Source organism: Phyllosticta capitalensis (genome assembly GCF_038381095.1).
Source record: "Phyllosticta capitalensis strain CBS 128856 chromosome Unknown BKA78scaffold_1, whole genome shotgun sequence".
NCBI lineage: Eukaryota > Fungi > Ascomycota > Dothideomycetes > Botryosphaeriales > Phyllostictaceae > Phyllosticta > Phyllosticta capitalensis.
Genome location: NW_027117439.1, coordinates 2,412,027 through 2,434,163, shown reverse-complemented (window position 1 = coordinate 2,434,163; position 22,137 = coordinate 2,412,027). Strand labels below are relative to the sequence as shown.

At 56.1% G+C, this 22,137-nt stretch overlaps 4 protein-coding genes across 4 annotated transcripts; 2 read left to right on the top strand and 2 right to left on the bottom strand.

The window, feature by feature from the left end:
• BKA78DRAFT_302916 (Di-sulfide bridge nucleocytoplasmic transport domain-containing protein) lies at positions 1 to 2,163 on the bottom strand. Its single transcript, XM_066887494.1, has 3 exons — positions 1,939 to 2,163; positions 860 to 1,848; positions 1 to 765 (listed from the first exon to the last, which is right to left on the bottom strand). The coding sequence occupies exons 1-3, from the start codon at positions 2,069 to 2,071 to the stop codon at positions 376 to 378; spliced, it is 1,512 nt and encodes a 503-aa protein (XP_066749542.1). The 5' UTR covers positions 2,072 to 2,163; the 3' UTR covers positions 1 to 375.
• A 383-nt stretch (positions 2,164 to 2,546) lies between these two features.
• BKA78DRAFT_348863 (acyl transferase domain-containing protein) lies at positions 2,547 to 8,863 on the bottom strand (the record flags this gene model as incomplete). Its single annotated transcript, XM_066890704.1, has 2 exons — positions 2,547 to 3,631; positions 3,682 to 8,863. 2 exons carry the CDS (start codon positions 8,861 to 8,863, stop codon positions 2,547 to 2,549), a joined length of 6,267 nt encoding a protein of 2,088 aa, XP_066749541.1.
• Positions 8,864 to 9,573: 710 nt separating this feature from the next.
• Positions 9,574 to 15,891, top strand: BKA78DRAFT_276535 (uncharacterized protein). Its single transcript, XM_066885570.1, has 3 exons — positions 9,574 to 10,424; positions 10,482 to 15,424; positions 15,492 to 15,891. Exons 1-3 carry the CDS (start codon positions 9,905 to 9,907, stop codon positions 15,600 to 15,602), a joined length of 5,574 nt encoding a protein of 1,857 aa, XP_066749540.1. The 5' UTR covers positions 9,574 to 9,904; the 3' UTR covers positions 15,603 to 15,891.
• A 2,541-nt stretch (positions 15,892 to 18,432) lies between these two features.
• On the top strand, positions 18,433 to 20,496 carry BKA78DRAFT_291486 (uncharacterized protein; the record flags this gene model as incomplete). The annotated part of the gene is made up of 3 exons (XM_066885906.1): positions 18,433 to 18,741; positions 18,793 to 18,971; positions 19,017 to 20,496. The coding sequence occupies 3 exons, from the start codon at positions 18,433 to 18,435 to the stop codon at positions 20,494 to 20,496; spliced, it is 1,968 nt and encodes a 655-aa protein (XP_066749539.1).
• Between the last annotated feature and the right edge of the window lie 1,641 nt (positions 20,497 to 22,137).

The following is a 22,137-nucleotide window of genomic DNA, read 5'->3' as shown; positions in this document are numbered from 1 at the left end:
TTTCACGCTATTCGCTTTGTTTGTATTTGCTAGGTCTTGGAAATCAATCCTACACATGCTAATTATTTGACTCCGCTCTCGAATCTTCTCGCGCGGTTAGGAATTGTTTCGTTACAAACGAAAAAGCAAGAGAATGAATAGGTATGGGGTCAAACGCCGTACGCCCCTTTGCCTCTCAAGAAAAGGGATGTATGCAGTGCCGCTGCAGTATGCACATCGTGAACATACACAAATGGCCAAGATGAAGAATTGGCCATGCAAAACCTTGAGCCCGCACCAAGTCTTTTGTCCAACCACCACCATCCCTCCGTCCAACCAGCCCCGAATCCCAAAATGAAAAACAAGAAACCGACCACAATTGGTCTACGCACGGCTTTACCATTGCAATTTCTTGATCGGGCTCCGGTTCGCGGCCGGTTGCCTCTCTCCCCTTTGCCCCGTCATTCCCTCTTGACCATCATACCACTGTCCATGCGTTGCAGGTGTGTTGAAGAACCCGCCGATCATACGAGGATCGCCTGGCGTGGCGGGATATCCAATGCCACCAGCTGAAGGGTGTCTCTGGGGAGTGGGAGGCACGGAGCCTGGACCATAGGCTAGAAAGTGGTGTTGTTGGTGGGCCGGATAGGGGCTTGAAAAGTCATAAGATGGTTGCGGGTGGGACGGATTTGGAGCGTTTTGTGAGACCGGATGCTGGAGGCGGAATCGGTAAAGCGCAAAGTTGCTGAGGATGACCGCGGCACTAAGAACTCCGGCGCCGAAGATCTGAAGTGGTGGGCATATTAGTACATTATCAAGTCAGAGGTTGTGGATAGAATGCGGACGAGAGAAGACAGAGCAGGGGCAGACATGGACCTACAAAGGCTTTGTAAGAGATCGGCTCGACAAACGAGTTGAAGATGGTGGCGAACGTATGCGCGCTGACCCGCGCCCTTCCTACGGCTTTCGGATCTCTCTTCATGCACTGTTCCCAATTCGAGCACGCGTTTTCCAGGGCAGGAAGCCGCCGTCCATTGCAGTCATTGTCGTGATAGTCTTGCGCACATTTTGCCATTTCGGCCAGCGCCTGGTTCATTGCTTTGTCTGCTGCAATGTTGACGTCGCCTTGTACCGCGCTCCAAAAGGAATACACCACGTACATGACGCTGCTCATCCAAAACACGTTCATGCCGAGCTGCACATAAAACGACAGGGTGTTTGGGAGATCGGGGTGGTCGTCAATGTAGTCGAGAAACGTGCGCCAGAGCGGTATTTGAGGCCCCGACTTGCGATTTGAGCCTTCGTCTTCCGAGCTGTCCATGTTGTTTGAGTTGGCGCGTCGCGATCGTTTTTTTGTACTTTCGCCAGCATTTCTCCTCCGTAATATCCGCTTCTCTCCCTTATTCGTGTATGGTCCACTGCTGACTTTTGACTTCGACTCCGGGCTACTCATTAACCTTCCAAATTTACTGGTCCAGCTCTCCTGTTTCTCATTCTTCTTGCTTGGGCTTTCACCATTGTTCGACTTGCTTCTGCCTCCTGCCATGAAGTTGACTGCACGATTCCTGAAACCCATGGACGTAGTATCGGGCGTCGCCTCGCTATCCGCGTTGTTTGCGTCTGTATCCGCGCCGGGTGTGTCCTCTGGTGAGCTGACGTCGACGGTATCCAGTTTGCGCGGTGTCTGAAATCGAGGGTCCTTCAAGACCGACTTCAATGGACTTCCTGGGCGATTGAAAATGTTCGTCGAAAACTTGCTTGGCGAACCAAAGCTGGAGTCGGAGGGGTTTTGCGAGAACAAGAATGGCTGGTTGTTAGGGTCGCGGAGGCTGGGAGGCTGGCTTGGCGTAGTGAAGCTCTCGAAAGGTCCTAATACATCCCATTTCATGTCAGCGTCGATCTCCAGTGGGTCCGTGGATGTTTCGTCGTGTGTCTCCTGCGCACCTGCCCCCAACTCACGTTTCTTGTTGTATTGTCCCTCTTGTTGCGTCGCGCGGGGTGCTGCCATGAACGGAGAGCTGTTGTCAACAGGGCCTGTGCGATTGGTGTACTCAAAGTCCATGGGCGTCGATGCGGACTTGTAGCGATCCATGTTGCGCAAAAGGTACAGCTCGCGCGAGGTGGTTGTCCGGGAGAAAAGCAAGCGCACAGGTGTTGAGACTGATCTGCTGCCGGGATGGCGACTGTTTAGTGTTTACCTGGTTAAAGCTCGGCGTTAGTCGGAGCTTGACACGATCACGTGCGGCAGGTGAGTTTTGCCTCAGGTGTCTACGGGACTGTCTCTCAGCCTTTCACCAAAGTCGAGTCGAATCACATTTTGCAGACATCAAGGATTTGAGAGATTCTCTGAATTCTAGTACAAACGAATCGTTACAGGGAAAGGTCTAGCCACTCTTGGATATAGCACATGCTTCTACTCTTTCAAAGTCCATCATCAACGCCAAACACCGCAAAACAATGAAGCCAAAGAAAAGCTACTCTTCCGTGTTTACCATTTTCCCATTTCCAGCTCATCATAACCTCCGTCAATCATTTTGTCATTGCTGGTCCACGTCCCCTTTCCGCATCTACGCGGCCTTGGCAGCCACCGTGGAAAGTGCCTCGGAGTCGGCGTACTTTTCCCAGTTGGCAAGAATGTTGCCAATCTTGGGCGAGTTGGTCAGGCGGTACACATCCTCAAAGTACTCCTTGGTGAGCTCAAACGGCTTCGCAGTGACGTTGGGAATGTATTTTCCGACGAGCTTGCTGGGGTCGATCGAAGTCTTGTGAATCTTCTTCAACAGGAAGCTTCTGAAAGGCTTGACACCGCTGCGCAAGAAGGTACTGTGGAAGGGCACGTCAATACCGCGCAGAGGGATGACGGCAAAGCCGCGCTGGAGCTCGAGCGGCTTGGGCTTGGAGTTTGTCTGCTTAGCGCTCTCCGTGATGATCTCGACCAAGTGGGCCTTGACATCCTCGAGAGACAGAGTCTGCATCAATTGCTGAATGTCAATCTTCTGCGACTTGAGGAAGTTGGTGACGTTGGTCAGGCAGTCGAGCGCACGGAGGTCACCAGCGCAGACGTACTGCATGTTGGCGATGTTGTAGTTGACAATCTCCAACAGCCAGCCAGTGACCTCGGAGATGTTCTCCACGACGTACTGCAGAGCCTGCTCGTTGAAGGTCTTGGAGATGCGGCTGGGGTTGACAGCGCACATCGAGTAGTTGGAGCGACCGGCCTCGTCACGCTCGACAGCGACCTGCATGGTGAGACCGCGGTAGAAGACAACCGAGACCAAGGACTCGATGGGCATGACCTCGGCCAGGGCGGCCAAGGCGGCATATTCACCAAGCGAGTGGCCAGCGAAGCTGCTGTCGCGCTGGACAAGACCCTTGGACCTCATGTCCTCAAAGGCCGCCTTCTCCATGAGGGTAAGAGCGGGCTGGGTGAATTGAGTGGCCGAAAGCAGACCAGTGGGCGAGCGGTAGGTGTAGGAAGTGGTGGTCTCATCAATGTCCTTGAAGATCCTCTCGGTCTTGATGGTGCCGTCAGCAGCAACAGTCTCGAAGGTCATGGACATGTAGTTCTGGCGGATGGCCTTGCCACGAGGACCACCGAAGTGAATGGTGAGCTCCTTGGGGTTGTTCTGGACAATCGAAGTGATGGCAAAGCCTGTCGAAAATTAGTATTGGGCAGAAAAAAGCCGAAACAATCAAACTCACCGTAGTTGTCCAAGAAGTGCTTGTCGGCCCGGTCCCAGACTTCGCGCGCCACGGGGCTGCTGTTGTACAGGTCCATACCCATGCCCTGCTCCTGCGAACCCTGGCCGGTGAAGACATAGGCCGAGGTGGGCTGCTCAATCTCAGCCTCACCAAGCAAGACCTTGTCCTCGGTCTCCTTGTTAGAGGCCTCAATCTTGATGATCTTGCGACCAGAGACCATGCCGACGTGCTGAAGCTTGACATCGATCTCGTCATCAGGCAGGACCATACCAACGAGGTCGGCGTGGAAGCTGCGGACGCGGCCAATGTTGTTCTCGGCAGCCCAGGTCTCGACCAGGCTACGCACGGCTGCGCTGGAGTACATGCCGTGGGTGATGGTGCCGGGCAGGTTGGCGTACTTGGAGAAGACCCTGGAGACGTGGATGGGGTTGTAGTCGCCGGAGACGCGAGCGTAGGTCTCGTTCGAGGCAGGCGCCTTGAGGGTAAGAGGAGACTTGCCGTGGAGAGGGATGGGGTTCTCGAAGAGAACGGGCTGGTCGATCTTGGTACCGTTGCGCTCAAGGTAGTCGACGACGGGGTTGCCATGGGAGACACCAGCCTCGTACTCGACAGTGGCGATCTGGATGACCTCCTTAGTGGGGAGCTCAAGCAAGACTTCACCAACAGTCTCGACAGAGCTGAAGACAGACTTGGTCTTGTAGCGAACCAAGGTCTGGAGCTTGAAAGTCAAAGTCTTGTCAAGCAGATCGATGTCCGCGTCCTCGAGACGGAACCATTCCTTCGAACGCAGGATGGCAACGTCCTTGGAGGAGGCAAGGTGCAGGTTGAAAGGAGACTCGGCCTTGCGCTGGAAGGTGTTCTCGAAGTCGGTGTAGGCACCGCGGTACAAGAACTGGCTGGTGACCTCCATAACGGCCTCACCATCGCGAGTGATGGTGCCGCACACCTCGACCATCTTTCCAGAATCCTGGTTGATGACCGCGTTGACCTGAGCGGTGGTGTCCAAGACATCACCCTTCTTGAGGGGCTGGGCACCGGGGATCATGCGGAACTCGTTCGACAAGTGGACGAGCTTGAGGAGATCACCATCGATGGCCCTGGGGAAGATGGGCTTGGTGATGGCCTTCCAGCCGACAACAATGGCGAAGTCCATGGGGGCGAAAACATCCTTACCAGGACGGTCGACGAATGCCTCGCCAGTGTTTCCGACAGCGTGGACAAAGTCGTTGATCGCCTCGCCCGTGATTTGAGCGCGGCCACCCTCGAAAGTAGAAGTGACGGAGGCGTCAAAGGGGCAAGCCTCATCGCCGAACCAGATCTTGTAGTAGAAGTCCTTGATCCTGTCGTTGCGACCCTCCATGACCTCACGGATAGGCGCGTAACCGGTCTCAGGGTGGTAGGTGAACCTGAGGGGAAGAGCGACAGCCTTGTTCAAAGCAGTCCTCTCCTCGATGATGTTGAGAACAATCTCGTTCTTGCCTTCGACCTTGATCTCGACCGTCTTGATGTGCTTGCCACCATTGGAGGGCTCCTTCATGGTGATGACAGTCTTGGCAGGGTCGTTGGGGTTGGTAATCTCAACCATCATGCCCAAAGTCGGGTTGAAAATTCTGGGCATAGGGTTGGTCTGGAACCTCTGGCCTTGGACAAAGACATCGACCGTGAAGAGAGCGTGCCTCCAGGAGTAGGTCTTACCAGCCAGCAGCTGCATCCAAGAGGTAGGGTCGGGAAGGGCAGCGTTGGGAGCAGAAGACAGCCTGTAGGTGACCTTGTTCTCGACCTCGGACACGGTCAAGCCGTCAACCTCGACAACGTCGTCGTGGGCACCGAGGAGGTGCGAACCGAAGTACTCGACCTCGGGAATCTTGGACTCGTCACCACTGTAAAGATCGCGGAGCAAGTACTTGATGTGGCCCTCGTGAACTCCGCCGAGAATGTCCCTAATCGGCTCGTCCATCTTGGTCGAGTACTTGGCAGCCATGGGTCCCTGCAGGATACAGACTCTGCCGACATCCTGGCCAACGACGGCATCAAGATCCTCAGACTGCCACAGAGAGTCCTTCTTGAAGTAGAACTCGAAGTTGTCGTCGAGAATCGGGACGAAAGGCACGGGCTTCTGGGTCACCCTCTGGCAAAGCATGAGGAAGTGCTGGACATCTTGGGCGTTGATGAGCTGTGTCTCGGCCTCCGGGTATTCCTTGAAGAGTGCGTCAAGGAGTTCGAAAGGCTTGTTGAGCTCGGAGAAGTTCTGGATGAGCGAGGGCTTTCCAGCAGTGCTCGTGAAGCGCTCCTCAACACGGTGGATGAAGTCTCCAGTGAAACGGGCGAGCGAACCATCGGTCCAGCGGTTCTGGTGCTTGACGTACTGGAGCTCCACAAGACGGCGCACGACCTCGGCGTAGGTCATTTCCTCCAGATCACAGGGCTCACCAGCAGAGTTCCTTCCGAACCAGGGCTTCTGGAAATCGTCGTTGAGCTTCTTAATGATGTAGTCCTTCATCCTCTTGAGCTCAGGAAGGCGCTTAGCCTTGTCGAGGGCAAAGATCTTCTGATCCAACTCGGCCCAGAACAGCACACCACGGGTGGCGAGCTTGTGGATGGGCTCACCCATTTCGGAGCGAACAGTGATGACACCACCAGCCGGGCCCTTGTAGGTCTTCTCCCACTCGCTGTCATCGACACCGGGGGCATCGCAAATGGCCTTCTTGGCAGCTGGGGCAGTCAGTGCCTCCTTGGCAACCATGACACGGCTACCGAAGAAAACACCGTCGAAAGGCATGGGAGGGAAGCCAAAGTTGGTCGACCAGGTACCAGTGAGGTAAGGGTAGGTGTCCTCGGCACCGCCGAAACCACTACCGGCAATAAGGACAATGTTCTCACACTTCCTGACTCTGCCGTACATCTGCAGGAGAGGCTGGTGGAAGTCCTCAAACGAGTGGTGACCACCGCCACGACCGCCAGTCCACTGAAGAACGATGGGGAACTTGGGGTTGGCCTTGGCGATGTTGACAACCTGCTGGATGGCGTCCATGGAACCGGGCTTGAAGCCAATGTGCTTGAGACCTAGAGTCTCAATGTACTCGTTGGCAACCTCGACCGACGGCACACCGGCACCAATGGTGAGACCCTCGATCGGGACGCCCTCAGCGCGCAGACGACCAAGCATGGGAATCTGCCACTGCATGGCACGCGGGTTGACGTAGATCAAGTTGACGGAGATACCACGACCGGCAGGAATGGCCTTCTCGATCTTCAAGATGGCAGCAGTCATCATGGGGTCCATGAAGTATCCGCCACCAGCCAGTTCAATGTGGAAGCCCTCGTTCATCGTAGCCGAAACGAACTCAGGGGGGACCGTGCAAGGCGTCATACCAGCCACCATGACCGGGGGAAGACCCAACAGCCTACTGAACCTCGTGTCGACGTAGGTCTGACCAGACGAAGTCTTGACGAGCTTGGGGCCGAACTCCTTGACCCAGTCGACAGCGTACTTGACGGCGTGCTCCGCATCGCGGTCGAACATCTCCGGCTTGTAACCAACCTCAGGGTTGGTTCCGTCCATGGTACCGGCAAGGATGACACGGACACCAGTTCCCTCCTTGTTGCGGTTGGTGAGAACTCCGAGACCAGAAATGCCACCCGGGCCAAAGTCGAGGATGTGGGTAGCGTTGGGGAAGACGGTGGCCTTCTCCCAGTTCACGGGGTCTTGAGTAATCATGCGAACGAGAGCGGGGACGATGTTGTCCGATGTCAGCTCACGCACATCCTTGCCACTGTTGGTGTCGAACATGGGGATTTCGAGGTCATTCTTGGAAATGGTGATGTCCTTGAGATCCTCATCGAGATGACGGGTTGCCTCCTTCAGGTATGGGCTGTGGAAAGGCGCGGTGATGGGCAGGAAGCGGTTGACAAAGCGAATCTTGCGCTCGGAGTACGGGATCCTGTTCTGGTCAAGACCGGTAGGAGCCTTCACCTTTCTCAAGCGCAGATTGAGACCGTAGAGAGACAGAGGCGGGCCGGTGACAACGAAGTTGCGCGCGCTGTTGACCAAGGAGATGGCGATGTGCTGGTCCTCGGGCAAGTGCTGGTTCGTTGCGGCAATGTGGTCCTCGACGGCCTTGCGAGGAAGGTCGCGGATGGAAAGCATGGGGGTGGGAGTGCCCTCGCCATTTTCGACAGAGTCCTGGAGAACGTTGGGAGCAATCGAGGTCCTGGGGTAGGCCTGCTGGCTGCGAGAACCGATCCAGAAAAGAACAGTGAGGGCATCACGCGACGCCTTCTCGAACGACTCCCAGCTTCCTGACGCCGCAATGGCCGCCGCCGTTACCACACCTTGAGAGTGGCCAGTAGTTCCGCTGAAGTGGCTCCTGATGTGGCCGGGGTGGCTTCCCAGCACTCTGCAAGTGACCACGTAGTGGGCAAGCTGGGTAAGACCGATCAACGGCAGACTGACCGGTGCAGAAACAAGGTAGTCAATGTCCGGCTGCGATTCCCTGTTGTTGAGCCACCTCAAGACGTCCAGACCCTTCGAATATTGCTTGGAGACGCGGGAATCGCGCGAAAGGCCCTGCAAGTGTACTGCCGCGGCGTTGACGAAATCCTCGACGAATGAGGGGTAGGTGTAGTAAACCTCGCGCAGCTCCTCGAAGTACTCCTCAATGTTGCCCTGACCTCCAAAGACGGGGTAAATGAAAGCGTTTCCGTCCGAAACCTCGCGGAACAGCGCAGACTCGTGGGGCTTGATCGGCCTATCCACGGCAGCTCGCGCGGCGTAGTATCCGCTCACAACCTGGAGCTTCTTGGACTCGATTCCGGGCAGGGATGCTGCAATGGCGTGCACCTCGTTGCCCTGCAGGAAGGCGCGCTCGAATTCGTTCAGGACAAGCTTCAGGACCTCTTCGAATGAACCCGGGTCATCGCCCTCCTCGACCTCGTGGGCAATGAAGCCCAAGTACCGGGCAACCAACTCGCACTCGGAAGAAGGCTCATCGTCTTGAGCACGCTCCTCGGTCGGTTCTGGGAGGGTCGAGAGGAAGGAATCTTTGAGTTGTGAGGCGTTGAAGTGGAGGACGGTGGGAATGAGGAAGGTGTGCTCGAGCGAGCCGTGAGAGAGAATGAGAGGGCGCAGATGAGACTGGGAGCGCGGGGTCGAGACGCCCGTCTGAGGACCTGAGCCGAGCATGGTTTCGCGTGTTTATCGTGATGTCAAAGGATTAGCTGGTACTGCGAAACGGTCAGTAGCCGCATTGAGCTTCGTTGCCGCCGCGGGGCAGCTTGGGCCCTGCATAAGCGTGGTGTGGGAATTTTTCGACAGGACGACGTCTGGGGAAGCAAAGGTGCCAATGGCAGCAGAACAGACCAAACATACCTAGCAGTGGTGAATTGCAGGCTCGTGAGGCTTTCTGGGCGCAAGGGAATTCGATCGTACTGCCGGACGGCGATGGGCAGCTCCCTCGGCTGGGTATCTTTTAGACAGACGGCGGCGAGCACGAAGAGAAAGAGGGAAACAGCGGCGAGAGAAAGGGTAGGTGGAGGTGAGGGGAGTAATGTGGAGGAGGAAGGGAATCGAGGGAAACTAAGGGAAGGCGGACCTTGGGGCAGCAATAATTGTAGGTCGCAGCTTTTCTGATTTCCCGTGGGACGGCGGGCGACGGTTGGCGGTAGGGCGGTTGAGGGCAGCGAGTGCAGGGGTGGGATTCGGTTGGGGACGTCAGCTATGCAGCCGGGTGGCCCGTTTTGCACCGGCGCCGTGGACGTGTGAAGTGGCGCGTCGGCCGGACGGAGAGGCAGTCTCAGTGGTTGAGAGGCGGCGCATGGGGAAGACTAACCGATTTTCGTTGGGCGCGTCAAAGCTTCAACAGGTCAAGCCAAATCTCAACACCCACGAGTCCACGCCAATTGCTGCGTCGCCCTGTCTACGCCGTTCCCTTTGAATATCTCTCGCCCTTGGTCCCTTCTCTGGAACCCTATTACCTCCTCCCTCCTCCTCCCCCTCCTCCTCCTCGCTCCTCCTCAATCGAGCCGTCGTGGTAGCTCCCAAAATTTATTCGCACCTCTTCTTCACCACGCCAACCCGCCGCAATCCCTCCGCCTTTTCTCCGCCTGAAGCTCGCTCCTCCACCGACCACTCCTCTTCAAGCGCACGGTCGTTCCGCCTTTTAGATACCCTCCTCTGACTTAATTTTTCCCGACGGCCGCTCCTCCTCTCCCCACCACCGCCATCATGCGTCCCGAAGTCGAGCAGGAGCTCGCCCACACTCTGCTCGTCGAGCTGCTCGCCTACCAGTTCGCCTCGCCCGTGAGATGGATCGAGACGCAGGATGTCATTCTCGGCGAGAAGACGACCGAGCGTATCGTCGAGGTCGGTCCCGCCGACACTCTGGGCACCATGGCCAAGCGGACACTGGCCTCAAAGTACGAAGCACATGACGCCGCCCGCTCGGTGCAACGCCAGATTCTGTGCTACAACAAGGACGCAAAAGACATTTACTACGATGTCGACCCAATTGAAGAAGAGGCTCCGGCTGCCGAAGCTTCGTCCTCGGCTTCTGCCCCAGCTCCCGCCGCCGCTGCGGCTGCTCCAGCTGCGGCCGCATCCCCGCCTCCCAGTGCTGGCCCTGCGGCAGCAGTGCCGGATGCGCCAGTCTCTGCAACCGACATTCTGCGTGCATTGATTGCTCAGAAGCTCAAGAAGGGTTTGGGTGACGTTCCCGTTGGCAAGGCCATCAAGGATTTGGTCGGAGGTGAGTTTTGTGGTCGAAAATAAATTCTCCGAATGTGCATTTTTCTGACTCTTACAGGCAAATCCACCCTTCAAAACGAAATTCTGGGAGATTTGGGCAAGGAGTTCGGCTCGACGCCTGAGAAGCCTGAAGACACGCCCCTGGATGAGTTGGGAGCGTCGATGCAGGCCACATTCAACGGCCAGCTCGGCAAGCAGTCGGCCTCGCTCATTGCTCGCATGATCTCCTCCAAAATGCCCGGTGGCTTCAACAACACATCTGCTAGGAAGTACCTCGAGACACGGTGGGGCCTGGGCTCAGGACGGCAAGATGGCGTCCTGCTGCTCGGTATCACCATGGAGCCCGCAGCGCGTCTTGGCTCTGAGAACGATGCTAAGGCGTGGCTTGACGACGTCGCTCAAAAGTACGCCGCTTCGGCCGGAATCAGTCTGTCCGCGCCCCAAGCTGGCGGAGACAGCGGTGCTGCTGCGGGTGGCATGATGATGGACCCTGCTGCCATCGACGCCCTCACCAAGGACCAAAGGGCCCTCTTCAAGCAGCAGCTCGAGCTGTTTGCGAGGTACCTGAAGATGGACCTGCGCTCTGGCGACAAGGCGTACGTCGGCTCCCAGGAGACGAACAAGGCCCTGCAGGCTCAGCTCGATTTGTGGTCTGCGGAGCACGGCGACTTCTACGCGGCCGGTATCGAGCCCCAATTCACCTCCCTCAAGGCCCGTGTGTACGACTCTTCTTGGAACTGGGCGCGTCAGGATGCCCTCACCATGTACTACGACATTATTTTCGGTCGTCTGACAGCTGTCGACCGCGAGATTGTCAGCCAGTGCATCAACATCATGAACCGCTCCAACCCGACTCTCCTCGAGTTCATGCAGTACCACATCGACCACTGCCCTGCGGAGCGCGGTGAGACTTACGAGCTCGCCAAGGAGCTCGGCCAACAGCTCATCGAGAACTGCAAGGAAGTTTTGAACACCGCCCCCGTTTACAAGGATGTCAAGATGCCCACCGCTCCTCAGCTCGTCATTGACGCTCGTGGTAACATGAACTACTCCGAGGTCCCGAGACCCGCGGTTCGCAAGCTCGAGCACTACGTCAAGGAGATGGCCGAGGGCGGCAAGCTTTCGGAGTACGGCAACCGTACCAAGGTTCAGAATGATCTGCAGAGGATCTACAAGCTTATTCGCCAGCAACACAAGCTTTCCAAGAGCTCCAAGCTTCAGATCAAGACCCTTTACGGCGACGTCATTCGCTCGCTGTCGATGAACGAGGGTCAGATCATTCCCACTGAGAACGGCAAATCGGTCAACCGTCGCAAGGGTCGCAACGGCAGAATCAACGGCAGCAACAAGCAGGGCAAGGTTGAGACGATTCCCTTCCTCCACCTTAAGCGCAAGGACGACCATGGTTGGGAGTACAGCAAGAAGCTCACTGGCGTCTACCTCGAGGCCATGGAGAACGGTGCCAGGGACGGCTTGACCTTCCAAAACAAGTGTGCCCTCATGACCGGAGCCGGCGCTGGCTCTATCGGTGCTGAGGTCCTTCAAGGCCTCATCGCTGGTGGTGCCAAGGTCGTTGTTACGACCTCCCGCTTCTCGCGCCAGGTCAACGAGTACTACCAATCCATCTACTCGCGCTACGGTGCGCGCGGCTCCCAGCTCATCGTCGTTCCTTTCAACCAGGGTAGCAAGCAGGATGTTGAGGCTCTGGTCGAGTACATTTACGACACCAAGAACGGTCTCGGCTGGGACCTCGACTACGTCGTTCCTTTCGCCGCCATTCCTGAGCAAGGCCGCGAAATTGACGGCATCGACTCCAAGTCTGAGCTTGCTCACCGCATCATGTTGACCAACCTCCTCAGACTTCTGGGATGCGTCAAGCAGCACAAGCATGCCAACAAGTTTGAGACTCGCCCTGCCCAGGTCGTCCTCCCCCTGTCTCCCAACCACGGAACTTTCGGCAACGATGGTCTGTACGCCGAGTCCAAGATTGCTCTTGAGACTCTGTTCAGCAGGTGGCACTCTGAGAGCTGGGGCAACTACCTCACCATTTGCGGAGCTGTCATTGGATGGACTCGCGGCACGGGTCTCATGGCTGGCAACAACGTTGTCGCTGAGGGCATTGAGAAGTACGGTGTCCGCACCTTCTCTCAGCAGGAGATGGCCTTCAACCTGTTGGGTCTCATGTCGCCTGCCATTGTCAACCTCTGCCAGGTTGAGCCTGTCTGGGCTGACCTCAACGGTGGCTTCCAGTACCTGCCCAACCTGAAGGACCTCATGACCAGCCTCAGGAAGGAGTTCACCGAGACCAGCGAGATCCGCAAGGCCGTCACCAAGGAGACGTCTGCCGAGAACAAGATCGTCAACGGTGAGAAGAGCGAGGCTCTGTACAAGAAGGCTACTGTCCAGCCCCGCGCCAACCTCAAGTACGATTTCCCCAAGGTTCCCGACTGGGACACGGAAGTCAAGCCCCTCAATGATAACCTCAAGGGCATGGTCGACCTTGAAAAGATTGTCGTTGTCACTGGTTTCGCCGAAGTCGGTCCTTGGGGTAACGCCCGTACTCGCTGGGAGATGGAAGCATACGGCGAATTCTCCCTGGAGGGTTGTGTCGAAATGGCCTGGATCATGGGTCTCATCAAGAACCACAACGGTCCTCTCAAGGGCAAGAGCTACTCCGGCTGGGTCGACGCCAAGACTGGCGAGCCCGTTGACGACAAGGACATCAAGTCCAAGTACGAGAAGCACATTGTCGAGCACTCCGGTATCCGTCTCATCGAGCCAGAACTCTTTGCTGGCTACGACCCCAACAAGAAGCAGCTGCTCCAGGAGGTTCAGATCGAAGAGGACCTCGAGCCGTTCGAGGCTTCCAAGGAGACTGCTGAGGAATTCAGGCGGGAGCACGGCGAAAAGGTCGAAATCTTCCCGACCGAGTCTGGCGACTACACTGTCCGCCTCAGGAAGGGCGCCACCCTCCTCATCCCCAAGGCTCTCCGCTTCGACCGTCTCGTTGCTGGTCAGATTCCTACTGGCTGGGATGCCCGCCGCTACGGTGTTCCGGAGGACATTATCGAGCAGGTTGACACCGTCACCCTGTTCGTTCTCGTCTCGACTGCTGAGGCCCTCGTCTCGTCTGGTATCACCGACCCGTACGAGTTCTACAAGTACGTCCACATCTCCGAGGTCGGCAACTGCATGGGTTCCGGTATTGGTGGTTCCGGTGCCTTGAGGGGCATGTACAAGGACCGTTACCTCGACAAGCCTCTTCAGAAGGACATTCTGCAAGAGTCTTTCATCAACACCATGAGCGCCTGGGTCAACATGTTGCTGCTCTCCTCCACCGGTCCCATCAAGTCGCCCTCTGGTGCTTGTGCCACTGCCGTCGAGTCCGTCGACATTGGATACGACACCATTGTTCAGGGCAAGGCCCGCATCTGTCTTGTCGGTGGTTTCGACGACTTCCAAGAGGAAGGCTCTTACGAGTTCGCCAACATGAAGGCCACCAGCAGCGCCGAGGACGAGTTTGCCCACGGCCGCACTCCCAAGGAGATGTCCCGTCCTACTACCACCACCCGTAATGGCTTCATGGAGTCCCAGGGTTGCGGTATGCAAATCATCATGGACGCCCGTCTTGCCTTGGACATGGGTGTGCCGATCTACGGTATTCTCGGTTTCACTGCCACCGCTACCGACAAGATTGGCCGTTCCGTCCCGGCTCCTGGCCAGGGTGTTCTCACGACTGCTCGTGAGGCTCCTTCCAAGTTCCCCTCGCCTCTCCTGGACATCAAGTACCGCAAGCGCCAGCTCGACCTCCGCCGTCAGCAAATCAAGCAGTGGCAGGAGTCCGAGTTCCTCTACCTCCAGGAGGAGATTTCGGCCATGAAGTCTCAGGGTGCCGACTTCAACTCTACCGAGTACCTGGCCGAGCGTGCAGAGCACATTGAGCGCGAGGCCAAGCGCCAGGAGAAGGAAGCCCTGAACAGCCTTGGAAACAACTTCTGGAAGCAGGACGAGAGGATTGCTCCTCTGCGCGGCGCCCTTGCCACCTGGGGTCTCACCATCGATGACCTCGACGTTGTTTCCTGCCACGGAACTTCCACTGTTGCCAACGACAAGAACGAGTCTGATGTTCTGTGCCAGCAGATGAAGCACCTTGGCAGGAAGAAGGGCAACGCTGCTCTGGGTATCTTCCAGAAGTACCTGACTGGTCACCCCAAGGGTGCTGCTGGTGCCTGGATGTTCAACGGAGGTCTCCAGGTCCTCAACAGTGGTCTCGTCCCTGGCAACTTCAATGCCGATAACGTGGACAAGAACCTTGAGAAGTTTGACTACATGCTCTACCCCAGCCGGTCGATCCAGACGGACGGCATCAAGGCTGTCTCCGTCACCTCGTTCGGCTTCGGTCAGAAGGGTGCCCAGGCCGTCGCCATCCACCCCAAGTACCTCTTTGCCACGCTCGACTACAATGACTACGCCAACTACAAGGTCCGCGTCGAGGCCCGTCAGAAGAAGGCCTACCGCTACTTCCACGACGCCCTGGTCAACAACACCATGTTCCGCGCCAAGAGCAAGGGCCCGTACGAAGAGGCCCAGCAGAGTGAGGTCTTCCTCAACCCCACTGCTCGCACCGTCGTCGACAAGAAGGAGAACAAGTACGCTTACCCCGCCCGCCTTGAGCCTAAGAAGGACAAGAAGACGGAGGAGACTCGCCTGATGGTTGAGTCGCTTGCCAAGGCCACCGCCACGGAAAACTCAAAGGTCGGTGTGGATGTCGAGAACATTGATGCGGTCAACATTGAGAATGAGACTCTTGTCGAGCGCAACTTCACGGCTCAAGAGCAAGAGTACTGCCGCAAGGCTGCAAACCCGCACGCCAGCTTTGCCGGCAGGTGGAGTGCCAAGGAGGCTGTGTTCAAGGCGCTTGGCGTCGAGGGCAAGGGAGCCGGAGCTGCGCTCAAGGACATTGAGGTTCTGAGTGACGAGAAGGGCGCCCCTGTCGTTTCCGTAAGTTGATCCCTATCCTAATCAATACCTGGTCGCCGAGGACATGTTTACTAATGCTCATCTTTAGCTTCACGGCGACGCGGAGGCTGCGGCCAAGAAGGCTGGCGTCAAGTCTGTCAATGTCAGCATTTCGCACAGTGACAGCCAGGCCATTGCCATTGCCATTTCTTCTTTCTAATGGTCTCGAAGTATTCATGACAACGATGCTTGATGGTACACATGAAGGGAGAGCGGTTGCACAAAATGCTGTATGAACTCCCCGAGTTTGAAAGACACGGAGATGGACAATTGTTTTTTAGAAAGCGTTTCTTTTCACGCAGTGTACGTTATGGGTTCTTATCAGCTGGCGCATTGGTTTGCTTGTTTTGCTCATGGAGGAAGGAGTAGACGGGAACATGGAGACGCGGCTAGACTTGACAGCTCTAGATTAACAGAGGTCTTAGATGCGCCCACGGTAAACCACGACCAGCCAATTGTGACGGTGATGGATCATCGACGTATCGAAGTCGTTCTCCCACGACCCCCGCATTACCCCGGCTTGGCTTCCCCTCCTTTTGGTGACGTGGGGGGGTTGTTAACCTTAGGCTCAGAAACGGCCGTGACGTCAGGGCTGTGCGGGCAAAACCCCTCCGGTTTCCAATCTAGCAGCGACCAATTGGACCAACCACACCCGTCGCCACCATGGCTTTTTGACAAACAGCATCGATGAAGCCTTCTCTCTAGGACGTGTCTCTCCCGGTCGGCAGGCGGGATGCGGAATGCGGAACACAAACGGAACGCGAGAACCGGTGGACAGCGCCGGAAGACTGCCCGCGACATGTGGTGTCGTGTCTTCGGGACGCATCATCAGGCCGTTCCCGCTGCAAGAGCCACAGGTTGCGTGAACCGCCGCAGGTATACTTACTGCAGACAACGAGAGTTGCCTCTGTGCTGTATTCGGCAGGCGGTGTGCTTACCTGCTGGGATGACTTTGCAAATAGTCCCTCAGGCATCTTCCAACCGGCATCTGTCCCTGTTGCCGGCGGTACGTACTCCTGCTGCTCCTCCTTCCTCATGTCGACGCCCTCCGTATTAGATTTGCCAAGTATCGTCGCTCATTGCTTGCTCCAGTTACTACGCATTTCTAAGTAATCGGCTAAGCGTCGCCACCGCTTTGCTCGGTTTGTGGTGGTGCCGAAGCCTTGTCGCCCACCACCTCAACGTTCTCCTCCTTGGCCGATGATGTGGTGGTGGAGCTGCTTCAGCCACATGCCGGGCGGCTGGAATAGCCTGCTATTGGAAGTCTATCGCCCACCGCGTCGGCGATTGGCAAACCAAAACCGCACGAACGACCGACGTGTGCCGCCCACGACGCTCGTCCTATCGCGTCGTTGTTGTGCCTGGCAGCTGCACACACGGCTGGCCATTAGTGCCCGCCCTGCAGTAGATCCCTGATCTTCAGGGGACTAGCGGCGCACTCTACTGACGGCACGTCGATGTATCCGATGGCAGCCCCACTGTGCGAGAAGTCTATCGGCTCGGATTTCTGATTCCCACAAGTTGTCAACATTCGGGCGGTATTGAGCGCGTCGCTGAGCAAACCGAATGACAGTTTGAGTCTCGTGAAAGAATAGAGCCGACAACTTTCAAATGCAGAGATGTCGAATAATGATCTGCTTAGGCCAGCCTCGATGTTGGACGCCGCTTTGGACAACCACGTTGTCGAGCGGGGTTGAGCTGCCAATTGTCCTCACCATTGGACAATTTTCGGATGGGAAAGCCTTGACAGAGCTCCCACTTCATCAACTGATCACCGCATGGGTGGTCTCCATCATCAGGGACCCGCTGCAGCAAGCAATCCGGAGCAACCGGACACGCAACAAAATAAAGTTTGGAATGTTCCAGCGGGGCCATCCCAACCTCCCAGTAGCGAGTGATTGGATGAACCCCCCTCCTCTCCAGCCTTACATGCAGATGTATCCTCTACCGTAACGAATCTTTCCATCCCCTACCAAGGCGAGCCTAAACAGGGAACAGGGCCCGCCCAGTCAGCTGCAACTGGTTGCGAGCACCCTCCACGAGCCTCAAAATGCAATGGCCCATTCGAGATGGTCCGGGGTCTGGAACAGTTGCTGCTCTAGCACAAGTACCAGTTGACAAAGTGTAACGGGGAGTGGTTGAAAGCCGTTTGCATGAACAGGAAGGCTCTATGCGAAGGCGAACGTCCCCTGAACGACATCCATGAAGTGTGAAGGGCGGCTCCTCTGTTTGGATGGATTGTGGGTGGCCCAATCAGTCGATGGTGGGATCGACGATGTGGTAACTGCTCCACCCACTGAGGTGTCGACAACTGCTGGGCCGCCTAAAGCAAGTTGGGATGTGCACTTGCCGTTTTGCAGGACGTTGTTGCATCTGAGGTTATAACAGTTCGGTCTGCCAGATTCATCATCCTCCCACGTGTACCTACCAAACTTACGGTCCTGCTCACCGTCAATTGCTGCCGCTGAGAAACAAGCATTTTCTTTTTTATGTTTCTCCTCTCCAGGCTTAGCAACCTACTTACCAAATCTCCGATTCACTGCCACATCCTCCCGATATCCGACCTACGGAAAATTACACGCGTGGTCCACTACCATCGGCCGCAAGCAACGGCTTTCTGGGCCAGCCCAGACTTATACGAAGCCAGCAAGCGCACAAACCTAATCCGGTTCGGTGGCTCTCTGCGTGTCAAGCAAGTTTCACGGGGCTCTCATCCCGGCTCTGGTCTAGCACTGATCACCGCGGGTCTTTCTGATCTTGGTCTTCTGCGGTAGATCTATAATCTAGGCCATTGCCTGCATCCTGCCATCTCCAGGACCAGTACCGATCTTTGGTGGTCATAGTTGCTGTGCCTGTGCATCATTCCACAGACCACAACTTCTCTACTCTCATCACTTCTTGCCTTATCCCCATTTCGGACCTCAACCTCAAAACCGTTTCTTCTGGGAACTTGAGGTGCTATTGACGAAAGTCACCTTAATTGGACCACGATGGCCCCCATCGATGGCACCTCTGCAACTGCCAGCAATGTGCCGTCATTTGACAAAGGATGGCCTACCAGCGCGGCTACGGTCGTTGGGACCACTGTTCCCGTTACCGCCGTCATGCTGATGTTTGTCTTCACGCGAGTGTATACCAGTTTGTTTCTCACCCGCATGTTTGGCTGGCAAGATGCACTGGTGTTTCTGTCTGGCCTGATGACAGTAGGGAATACTGTTGTCACATGCTTTGGGGTGAGGTACGGCCTCGCTCATCATGTTGGAAGCATCCAAATGTCCGACATGGAGAAAGGCCTCAAGGTCAGTCCTGATCAGTTGTCGTCCGGATTATGAGATCTGACGAGCAATCAGTGTGTGTACGCGAGCCTTTTGCTCTTCCCGCCAATTGTAGCCTGCACCAAAATTGCCACTTGCCTTGGTTACCGTCGGCTGTTTCCAGGAAGTGCCAATAGGTGGTTCTGCATCGCCTTGGTTGTGTATTGCCTCATGTGGGGCATCGCAGCCTTCTTTGGCCAAACCTTTGTGTGCACGTAAGTCATGTTATCCTCCTCTTTGATCCTTCCTAACACTTGCAGGCCCATCAAGCTCTTTTGGACGAAGCCATTTGATGAGGACCGCAATTGCCAGGACATTCGGGCTCTCGCTCAGTCCACTGCGGCCCTAAACAGTTTCGGAGACCTCCTGGTGTATTTGTGGCCTGCTAACTTCCTCTTCAAACTTCGGGTCCCACTGAAGCACAAGTTTGGACTTCTTACCCTGTTCTCTGTTGGTTGCTGCGTTATTGCCGCTTCCATCTGTCGCATGATTTACATCCCACGTGGCTTGGCTCCTACTACCGAAATCCTTTACAATGCTGGCGACCTCCTCCTTATTGCTTCGATTGAGGAGAACGTTGGAATCATCTGCGCCTGCCTTCCCCTCACAAAAGTTTTCCTCGCTCGCCTTTTCCCGCGCTTCATCATTGGCTCGTCAAACATCACGACTCAGCCCGGAGCCTCAGGTCACATGCCACCAACGTTTCCCGTTTCTCAGTCCTACTCGCCTTCTCTCACCGGCACGACAGCCACTCCCGGAGGAACTATAATCACGACCGAGCTCTCCCCCAAGTCTTCGTCGACCAAGTCACGCAAGCCCTCTATTCCTGAGGCACGGCGGCCTTCTCTTCCCATCTCGAAGCCTCTCGAGCATCGTCAATTCGATATCCCAATCACCGAACCGAAGCCGGCCTTGACCAAGCTCAATACCCAAACACCCGCAATCGTCAAAACTTCGCCCAGTCCACACACACCTGCTTCACGCCCTATGACTCCAACCATCGTCCCTTCGCCTACGATCTTTGGGTCTCCCGAGTCAGGTGCTCGCTTCCCTCGCAAGGACCCGAATGATAACGAACGTCGTCTCCTCGCTCAAGGTCTTGGTCTTGAGTCGCCGCGTCCCAGCCTTCTCCCGCCCTCTTCCGCCATGGTAAAGTTGCAAATGACGCAGACGCCGCCGCCACCTGCACGAGAACGCTCGATCAACTACGGCGTTGGTGGTAAAGTCGATCATCTCGCACCCCCCTCAATGGCCGGAAACAGCATCCATCGCATCAGTCCTTCGATCAGATCGCCACCACCTCAGGATTACTCCCCGGGAAGGCGCAACTTAGGAGGTGGCGGTGGTGGAGGTCCCAGCGTACCGTCATCCAATAAGCAGACTTCAGGGCTTGCGCCTGTATCAGTAAAGAAGTCGTCATTGTCTGGTTCTCCGCCGTCGCCCTCGTCGAAGTTGAGTCCAAAGTGGAGCCCAAGATTGAGTTCGAAGCAGCAGCCGCCCACCGATCCTTTGGCTGTTCAAAAGGGTATTTTGGCACCGTTGGGAATGGCTGGCGATGATGGCAGCAACGTCAGTCTGAGCGGGGCATGGTTCGCCAATTCGAAGATGGACGGAAGCATTGGGGGACTTAGTCGCGAAAATAGTTCAAGCACACGTGGAACTATTGAGGCGGTCGAGGCCATGATGGGCGCTGACTGCAGAAAAGATATGCTGCCAAGGAGCCTGGCCGTGCGGTCCTGAGTACTCGCAACGCGGAAGAAACGCAAAATAGATTGGCCAACGCTGCGAAGCGGATATTCGTCGACGACAGCCGCGAAATCGAAACCGAAAAGTGGTTCATCAAAGCTAGCTGGCTACACTGGGCGCCTGCGGCGTTGATACCCCCCCCTCCCGTCCTTTTTTCCAAGTTCAAATTTTTCATCTTTCCTTACATCGCTGTATGCGATTGGGCAGACTGGAAGGGGGTTGATTTCATTCTACTTGCGCTTGTGCGCCGATATCCTTTCTGTTCTCTCCTTTTTTCATTCACGACGGATATGACAGACGACGACATTCAAGACGCGCACGAGCAACACGGATGGACACTCATTTTCAAGTTCAGTTCTATACCACTCCTTTTTCTGCTGGTCATTTTCCTTCAATTCTTGTTGTATAGATCACCCGCGAGGGAAGCAGATGAGACGAGAGATCAGACCGGGCCCCAGCGATGCGCCACTCTGCGCATGCGCTATTCGCTGAAAGGGGGCCCTTTGTACAATCACCTGTAGATATTGAGGAAAAGTTTTGGGTTATTTGGGGTGGTGGGCAAGGGTTTCCAAAGCAGGAGGCTGTTGCGATGGCGCTCACACCTCGTGTCGAGTGCAGACTATTTAGAGGAGCAGTCATTGGAAATCAAGAAATCGATGAAAGGCTTCTTCTCTACACCTGCGACACTGTTTCTGTTCTCGTGAGCTGAATGTCCCTGTCTCCAGAATTCTGCATGCTTTGCCTAGACCTGCACTGCCATGCCCGTAGGGCTGGCCGCAACTTCCACTGATGGTGGAGGGCAATCATTCGTGAGTGGCTCGTGCTGCACACAGCCTTGATGCCACCACCATGCGCTTGCATTCTAGCTGCCACCAATTGACCAATGACCTACTTACAGCGGCCGCACGCATTGCATGAACAGCTCCTCTATCCACGCACCGGGAACTCGTTCGAACCGCGTCAACCAGCCCACCACACTTCCTTCCTTAGTCAAACATCCCCCACTTACCTCTCGTCATGTCCATTCCAAGCTATCCCGCTTCAGCCCTTCAGCCCACCCCCTCCCTCCTGTGTCAATCCATCCATCCGTCCGCGCGCCATCACACAAAGCACTTACTCAAGAACATCGTCTTCAATCAATAGTCGGTGCGGTCTATCGTTTCACATCCCGGCGATGCTCGCATCCCGGCAACCCGCCAACCGCGCCAGCACCGCGCCAAGTACCCTTGTCTCTGCTTTTCCGATCTGCCGACTGGGGTCATCCTGGTGCTGTGAGGCGGTGATCTTGGTTCGTGGTCGAGGTGTTTGCATAGGGATGCAGATGTGGATTGCATGGTGGTGCGTTTTGTGCTGCTGACTGTCTCAATGGCTGTGGAGTTGATATCACCTCGCATGCGCGCCTGTATGGTGGAACCTTTGGTTTGATTTCACCGAGGAAAGAAGATCCCAGGCCTACACTAGAGGACGTTGAAACAAAACACCATTTGTTTTGCGTGTCGTGTCGTCACCGCTGCAAAAGGCGTTCACTGTAGACAGACGCTTGAAGCACGCAGCGTCAGGTCAACAGGCGCCATTCACAATTCACACGATGGTTGAGGGCATCGTGGGGGCCAATTGTGCACTTCGCCCGATACA

Coding starts and splice junctions, on each gene's coding strand:
- BKA78DRAFT_302916 (XM_066887494.1), bottom strand. CDS start 2,071: ATGGATCGCTACAAGTCCGCATCGACGCCCATGGACTTTGAGTACACC. Junction 1,849..1,938: donor GGGACAATACAACAAGAAAC/GTGAGTTGGGGG, acceptor GGGATGTATTAG/GACCTTTCGAGAGCTTCACT. Junction 766..859: donor CGATCTCTTACAAAGCCTTT/GTAGGTCCATGT, acceptor CCACCACTTCAG/ATCTTCGGCGCCGGAGTTCT.
- BKA78DRAFT_276535 (XM_066885570.1), top strand. CDS start 9,905: ATGCGTCCCGAAGTCGAGCAGGAGCTCGCCCACACTCTGCTCGTCGAG. Junction 10,425..10,481: donor CATCAAGGATTTGGTCGGAG/GTGAGTTTTGTG, acceptor TGACTCTTACAG/GCAAATCCACCCTTCAAAAC. Junction 15,425..15,491: donor AGGGCGCCCCTGTCGTTTCC/GTAAGTTGATCC, acceptor GCTCATCTTTAG/CTTCACGGCGACGCGGAGGC.